The sequence below is a fragment of the Lepidochelys kempii genome, unplaced genomic scaffold (assembly GCF_965140265.1).
Source record: "Lepidochelys kempii isolate rLepKem1 unplaced genomic scaffold, rLepKem1.hap2 scaffold_95, whole genome shotgun sequence".
Taxonomy (NCBI): domain Eukaryota; kingdom Metazoa; phylum Chordata; order Testudines; family Cheloniidae; genus Lepidochelys; species Lepidochelys kempii.
Window position 1 is genome coordinate 300,127 of NW_027333649.1, and position 8,201 is coordinate 308,327.

General features: G+C 46.3%; 2 protein-coding genes across 2 annotated transcripts; both read right to left on the reverse strand.

Moving 5' to 3' along the window:
• Positions 1–2,433: 2,433 nt before the first annotated feature.
• LOC140904850 (olfactory receptor 6B1-like) lies at positions 2,434–3,363 on the reverse strand. The gene has a single exon (XM_073327164.1). The coding sequence runs from the start codon at positions 3,361–3,363 to the stop codon at positions 2,434–2,436; it is 930 nt and encodes a 309-aa protein (XP_073183265.1).
• A 3,700-nt stretch (positions 3,364–7,063) lies between these two features.
• On the reverse strand, positions 7,064–7,831 carry LOC140904851 (olfactory receptor 6P1-like). Its single transcript, XM_073327165.1, has one exon. It carries the CDS (start codon positions 7,829–7,831, stop codon positions 7,064–7,066), a length of 768 nt encoding a protein of 255 aa, XP_073183266.1.
• Between the last annotated feature and the right edge of the window lie 370 nt (positions 7,832–8,201).

Here is an 8,201-nt window from a genome sequence, read left to right on the forward strand (position 1 = left end):
CCCAGGACCAACCCTTGGGGCACTCCACTTGATACCGGCTGCCAACTAGACATGGAGCCTTTGATCACTACCCATTGAGCCTGACAATCTAGCCAACTTTCTACCCACCTTATAGTCCATTCATCCAGCCCATACTTCTTGAACTTGCTGGCAAGAATACTGTGGGAGACCATGGCAAAAGCTTTGCTAAAATCAAGGAACAACACGTCCACTGCTTTCCCCTCATCCACAGAACCAGTTATCTCATCATAGAAGGCAATTAGATTAGTCAGGCATGACTTGCCCTTGGTGAATCCATGCTGACTGTTCCTGATCACTTTCCTCTCCTCTAAGTGCTTCACAATTGATTCCCTGAGGATCTGCTCCATGATTTTTCTGGGGATTGAGATGAGGCTGACCAGCCTGTAGTTCCCAGGATCCTCCTTCTTCCCTCTTTTAAAGATGGGCACTACATTAGCCTTTTTCCAGTCGTCCGGGACTTCCCCCAATCACCATGAGTTTTCAAAGATAATGGCCAATGGCTCTGCAATCACATTCGCCAACTCCTTTAGCACTCTCGGATGCAACGCATTTGGCCCCATGGACTTGTGCACATCCAGCTTTTCTAAATAGTCCCGAACCACTTCTTTCTCCACAGAGGGCTGGTCACCTCCTCCCCATGCTGTGCTGCCTAGTGCAGTAGTCTGGGAGCTGACCTTGTTCGTGAAGACAGAGGCAAAAAAAGCATTGAGTACATTAGCTTTTTCCACATCCTCTGTCACTAGGTTGCCTCCCTCATTCAGTAAGGGGCCCACACTTTCCTTGACTTTCTTCTTGTTGCTAATATACCTGAAGAAACCCTTCTTGTTACTCTTAACATCTCTTGCTAGCTGCAACTCCAGGTGTCATTTCGCCTTCCTGTTTTCACTCCTACATGCCCGAGCAATATTTTTATAATCTTCCCTGGTCATTTGTCCAATCTTCCACTTCTTGTAAGCTTCTTTTTTGTGCTTAAGATCAGCAAGGATTTCACTGATACATTTTAAAATGTATTTAGATGCCAATAGGACTTTCAGCAGCATCTTGGGGCTTAAACCCATTTTTGGCATGTTCTGCACCTGGATGCTTTTGAAAATCCCACTAGGCACCTCAATACCTTTAAGTACATCTGGCCTCAAGCGACCTTGGTGACACAGGAACACAAATCTCATTGAGAGGCCATGGGCCTAAGAGCATCCGTCACTTCGGAAGTTGGGTTTTCAGAGCTAGGTCCACAAAGGGACTCAGGTGCCTAGGGCCAGCATTTAGGCACCACTGAGAGCCTCAAAACACCGGCTCAGCTGACACCTGATGTCATAGGTGGCTAAATCTCTGCCACTAAAGGCCTGTAGGAGCCAGTCTCTGCCAGTGAACATATGGACAGCCCCCTCAGTCTAGGCACTCATCTCAGACCTCACCCCCACAGGAGCCTCAAGCTAGACATGGCCCTGCCTGTCTCACCTGCAGGGCTCCATCTGGTAGGCATGCTCCCAACAAGCCTATCCCCAGCCAAAGTGGCTGAGGGGCATGAAGCCTCCATTATAACCCTGATCCCAGTGGCTAGGGCCTTCAGCCAGGACGTGGGGGAGACAGGTCCAATTCCCTCCTCCCCCCCCAAAGAGGAGCCATTTAAACTTGGGTTTCCCTCTTCTCGGGTGAGTTCCCCGTGCACTGGCATGGAGGGCAATCAGGTCTGGGGCTCCCTCAAAGTCTCCTGAGGACATTGTTCCACTGTGTAAAACTAATTAAACATGCATTGGGCCAGAGGAGGACTCTGCAGTCCAGTGGCTAGGACACTCGCCTGGGTTGGGGGAACCCACAGTCATATCCCTGCTCCGTATTAGTCGGGGGGACTGAACCTGAGTCTCCAACAGCCTGGTGAGTTCACCCCTCCCCCTTGGGGTTCCCAGCTGAAAATCCCAAGCAGAGGCAGTGTCGAACTCCATGGGAGAGATGGGGCTTAGGCAACACTCTAACTGATTTTTCCTCTTGGCTAGGTGAGGCAGCTCCTTGCTCCGCATGCTGATCTCTGGGGATCCCTTTCTTAGCTGCCTACTTCTCCCCATGCACCGTATAGGGAGCCTGGCTGCGAACTCAGGGCTGAGGTTCCCACTGGCTGGTGTGGCACTAAAACTTACTCATTGCAACACCTAAGTCCCTTCGTAGATCTAGCCCTAAGTCATTCTAGTGTATGGAATTAATCGAGATATCTACCCACATTCAGCAAGTAAAATACAGCTCAGTTTTATTCCAACAGTCCTGGTATTGATTCCTCTTATATTTTCAAAACTTTGCACATCCTCAAAATGTTATAAGTGCATATCACCAAAAATGGAGTGAGAAATAAGATCCACATAGCATGAGTATTACACCATCTTGCCTTAAGGGATTAAAGTTTCTGAATTCTCATAAAATCTAGACACTTACTGACAGTTTTTTCAGGGCTTCCTTGACCTCGTGGTTAATCAGGCTGCATATGAAGGGATTGGCCATAGGAGTCAGAATTGCGTAGCAGATGAAGAACACTTTGTTCAGGTCTCTCAGTGTGTTGGTTTTTGGTAGCAGGTACACAGTGATTAGGGTCCCACAGAAAATGGCCACCACAATGAGGTGAGAGGAGCAGGTAGAAAATGCCTTTTGCCTCCCGGCGGTGGAAGGGATTCTCAGGATGGTGAAGATGATACACACATAGGACATCATGGTTAATACCAATGGAGGCAGAGTGAATATAGCAGCCAGGATGGTAATGACAAGCTCTATCTGGTTGGTGCCATTGCAGCAGAGATTTAACATTTCTGTGGATTCACAGCAGAAATGATCGTTTTTATTGGGGCCACAGAAAGTTAATTGTAACATAAGAACTATTACTATGATACCAGCCAGAAATCCATTTATCCAAGACCCAGCTGCTAACGACAGGCAGAACCTGGTATTCATGAGGGCTGCATAATGGAGCAGTTTGCATATCGCCGAGTACCGATCATATGACATCACTGCTAGCAGATAGCATTCTGCAGCAGCAAAGAAACTAACAAAATAAAATTGTGTCATACAACCACTAACAGAAATGGTATTGTCCCCTGTCAGGAAACTGGCCAGAACCCTGGGCAGGAGGGTGGAGGTGTAGCAGGTCTCCAAGCAGGACAAGTTCCCCAGGAAGAAGTACATGGGGGTGTGAAAGTGCCGATCAGCCACAACTAGCGCAACAATGAGGATGTTCAAGGTCACAACGTAGATCACTAGAAACAGCAGGAAGAGTAGGGCCAACAGTTCAGGAAGATCCCTGAATCCCAGGAGGACAAATTCTGTGATGGACGTTTGATTCCTCCCTTCTGTGTTTGCCATGGGGTGTATCTAGGAAGGATAAAAAGTGAGGAAGAGAAAAATACGTCTTGGAGATGATTGGCGAAAACATACTTAAGCTTTAACCCAGCAAAGAAGAAGTTGAGGGGGAAGGAAGCCCCCTGGTTTGATAATGGAGTTGCAGGAACAGAGCTGGCTGGTATGTTGACTCTTTGGATATATTATCGTAAGTTTTATGCAGCAGATTTAACAAAATATCAACATCTCTCGAATTGGACCAGGAACCCAGTTGCTATGTTGAATGGTCTGAGAGCCCACCATAATGGGCAGCCATTTAGACACACATAGTTTGATTCACATAATCTCATATCTCTTCTTATGACAAAGTTTGTCCAAATGTGGGATACCATTATTGAGAAAGTCTTCATATTTTTGTATAAACCAAATCAATCAATCAATAAATCTAGTGTTGGACATCAAACTAGAGGATCTAATGGTCTTTTGTGGCTTTCCAATCTATAAATCTATGAATGTACCTCTGTGATTCTTTCACATTGTTACACAGTTCCAAAATATCAAAAATTCCCAACAGGTAGACCCAGATTTACTACCTTTAGCAAATATTAATAATAGTTGAAAACCTTTTCCATTATATAAGTTGTGGAACCTGAAAATGTTGTTAAATTGTGCTGGGAATTCTCTCCCTGTAACATGGATTCTTGGACTATTAAGGCTGAGACTTCGATAGTACTCTATAGGAGTTAGGCACCCGCTCCTCTTGACGAGTTGGGCACCTAAATCCATTAAGGCACTTAGAAAATTCCTACCAATATTGGTAGGAAAGTTAAAACTTTTTTATTTCACTGATTTTTCTATTCTCTCTCTCTCTCTCCTTAAGTATTCAGCTGTATATCCATCTCTCTATCTCCCATGTATATAGAATGGGTGCCGTGTGTCTGCAGGCTACAGCGTCTCTGTTTCACCATCCGTATTTAACTCCAGCAGCTACAACTGGCTTTGTCCCCTGCTATGGAATCCTCTCTGGGACCTTGTGACCAGTGTGAACCTCTAGTGACTCAGGATGGCCTCTTCAAAAACAGGTGTGACTGGTTGGTTCACAGAAACATACCTAGCAGAGGAAAACAGGGTTAAAACAATAAAATCCTATGCACACATTGTCTGATTTCACGCACCATTTCAGTCTCTTGCTGAAGTTCTCATAATCCTCATCGCAGCCATCCAGGAGGCTCCAGTCTTCCCTGGAAATGTTTTCCTTCAGGGTTGCCTTGTCGAAAGCTACCGGTTGGTGCCTTCTGTTAGCCGTACACAGTGCCTTTTTCTCCACCTTCACAGTGAACGTGAGTCTGGCTCTCAGCAGGCGATGGCCGCTTCCGGTGTTGAACGATGGCACTACTGAAATATCCTGCAGGAAGCGTCGTCTATCGATCAGGAAGTAATCGATTTCATTCTTTGTCTTCTCATTTGGTGCGATCCGGGTCCATCTTCTGTTGGCCTTCTTTCGGAACCAGGTGTTACCAATGAACATTCTCCTCGTCTCTGCCAATATATCTAGTCGTTCTGGCACGTTTCATTCTCCGATACCTATGAACTTTTCGTCCTCTCTCCCTCTTCCAACCTTGGCATTAAAATCTCCCATCGCAATCCTTTATGTGGAACTCTGAGCGAGGGTTTCCTCCAGCTCCTGATAGAATCCTTCCATATCCTCATCTTCGCATGCACTTGTGGGAGCGTAGATCTGGATAACTTTGAGGGTATTGTTTCGGTTCAGTAGGAGGTAAAGAACCCCGATACGTGATGACTTCAAATGGCATGAGACGATTTGTCTATCTAAACACTGCCTTTCCTTGCCAGTTTAAGCAGGTTCCACTTAACCCAGGTACCCCCAAAAAACAATGAGGCAGGTTGCCCCCTGCAACCCCGGCCTCTCGGATAGTCTGACACCCCAATCAGAATCTCTCCCCACTTATTCATAGATTCCAAGGCCAGAAGGGTCCCTGGGATCATCTAGACTGCATCGCTGTGAAACACAGGCCGTAAGACTTCCCTGAATTAATTTCTGTTTGAACTAGAGCAAATCCTTCAGAAAAAACATCCAATCCTGATTTTAAAATTTCCACTGATGGGAAATCCACCATGACTCTTTGTAAATTGTTCCAGTGGTTAATTACCCTCCCTGATAAAAACTGTGCCTTATTTCTCATATGAATTTGTCTAGCTTCAACTTCCAGCTCTTAACCCTTGTTATACCTTTCTCTGCTAGATTGATGAGCCCACCCTTATCACATTTCTCATCCCCACATGGTTACTTACAGACTGTGATCAGTTCGCCCCTTAACCTGCTCCTTGTTAAACTGAACTGACTGAACTCCTTGAGTCTTCCAATCCTTTAACCGTCCTCATGGCTCTTCGCTGAACCCTTCGTGAATTGTGGGCACCACAACTGGACGCAGGATTCCAGCAGTGGTCGCACCAGTGCCAAATACAGAGGTAAAATAGCCTCTCTGCTCCAGATCACCCTGTTTATATATCCAAGCATCACAGTAACCCTTTGAGCCACAGACTGTTTTTTTATCCACTCCGAAGTCCCTTAGTTCAGGGTTCCTGCCCAAAGGTCCCCCTCTGGTTCGAGAAGGGCGTGTGAACCTGACTACACTGGTTCATGCAGTGTCGTAGCTGAAAGCTTGTCTCTCTCACCAATGGAAGTTGGTCCAATAAGAGATATTACCTCACCCACCCTGTATCTCTCATACACTGCTTCATGCATTTCTCCCACGGGGCTTTTCCTTTTGAGCATCAGACCACTGAGGTCTGTCTACAGCTACCATGAGGCAGTGCTTGCAGAATTTAACCCTTAGCTACCCATACCACAGCCACCCAAAGTAACTGTGCGTATCAGCCGGACTTGGACCTGGGCCTGTAAGGTTAACGGGTAAGTAATATCCCCACACTGCAACCTGGCAGTGCCTGTAGCTGACTCATTCCCTGTGGCCCATAATCTGCAGTGGTTGTACGCCACGGTAAATTCCATCCTGCATGATCGGACATGATCGGTGCTCTTGGCTCCTTGACCCTATATTCGCCCATGGGGCGCACCAAGAAGTGTCCAGGCAACAATGTGGATCCCAGCCAGCTGCCATGACCACCTTGCTTCTCTGTGTCTGAAGTCCTGGTACTGACCTCGACTCTGACTTTGATTCTGACTCCTGATCGACCCCTAGAAACACAAGTGGGATGCTGAAACCTGGTTTTGACCCTTGTCCCAATTCCTGATTCTGCCTCCGGCTCTGACCCTCGGCTTGACTCTTGACCCTGATACTGACTCTGACCCCTGGCTTCAGTTCCGGGATCTCCAGCTCCTAACACTTGTCCTACCTACCTTTGCCCAGCATCCTGACACAGACTATGTATCGTAAAAATGAATACAGACACTTCCCACATTCTTCACAGAAGGTGAATCTTAAATTGCTCATGCTTAATTACTCAAGCACTTTAATACCCCGGTTCGGAAGGTGATATATAAATGCAAAGCAGCAGCAGTTTGGAATTGGGTGCTCACCTCTATTCGTAGGACAGCTCTCACTTCAGTCGATGAACTCATTTCTCAGGGTTTGAGACCAGGTGGGTGAGGTAATACCTTTTATTGGATTCAGAGTAACAGCCATGTTAGTCTGTATTCGCAAAAAGGAAAGGAGTACTTGTGGCACCTTAGAGACTAACCAATTTATTTGAGCATAAGCTTTCGTGAGCTGCTGTAGCAGCTGGAGCAGGTGGAAAAGGCCTTTTGCCTCCCGGTGGTGGAAGGGATTCTCAGGATTGTGGCGATGATGCACATGTAGGATGTCAGGGTTAGTAGGAATGGAGGCAGGGTGAATACACAGGCTAGTATGAAATCCGCCAATATGACCTGGTGGGTGTCACTGCAGGAGAGCTCTATCAGAGGGAGGGGATCACAATACAAATGGTCAATTTCATTTGGGCCACAGAATATTAACTGTGATAGGAATAAGACAAAGTTGGTAATAGGCAAAAAACCATTTAACCAGGAGCAAGCAGCCAACTGGAAGGAAAACCTGATGTTCATAAGAGTTGAATAGTGCAGGGGTTTACATATCGCTAAATACCGATCATAAGACATCACTGCTAGGAGACAGCATTCTGTAGCTGCCAGAGAACCAAAGAAATACAGTTGTATGATGCAGCCACTGACTGAGATGGTCTTGTCCCCAGTCAGGAGACTGGCCAGCATCCGGGGCATGATGGCTGAGGTGTAGCAGGTCTCTACGCAGGACAAATTCCCCAGGAAGAAGTACATGGGACTGTGAAGATGCTGGTCAGCCACAACGAGCACCACAATGAGGGTGTTCCCAACCACGGTTGCCATGTAGATCACTAGGAACATTAGGAAGAGAAGAATTTGCAGGTCAGGGAGATCCCCGAATCCCAAGAGGAAGAATTCAGTGATGGCTGTTTGGTTTCTGCAGTCTGCCATTGGTTGAGTCTAGGAACAATAAATCTGTGCGACTGAATTGGAAGGACACAGAGTTAAAAGTTAATCAAATCCCGTGAATTAATTCCATAAATATTCAGAAACTCCCTCCCCCTCCTGGTTACAGGCTGAAATATTAAGGTTAAATTTAGATTTCAGAGCAAAGTGCCAGGAAACTGAGTCCAAGGACAGAACATTGCTCTGAGGGGGAAGAGGGTGTTCGACATGGATACCAGTGATTACTATAAAAGCCCATTTATCCGGTAGCCACATACTGATATGACAGATCAGATCATTTCTCTGTCTATCATATCCTATCTAGTGACATACCAGAGCTTAACAATGATGCTTAAATGCTGTATTTCACTCCTGG

Bases quoted from the DNA above. Each gene is read 5' to 3' on its own strand.
- LOC140904851 (XM_073327165.1), bottom strand. From the start codon at position 7,831: ATGGCAGACTGCAGAAACCAAACAGCCATCACTGAATTCTTCCTCTTG.
- LOC140904850 (XM_073327164.1), bottom strand. From the start codon at position 3,363: ATGGCAAACACAGAAGGGAGGAATCAAACGTCCATCACAGAATTTGTC.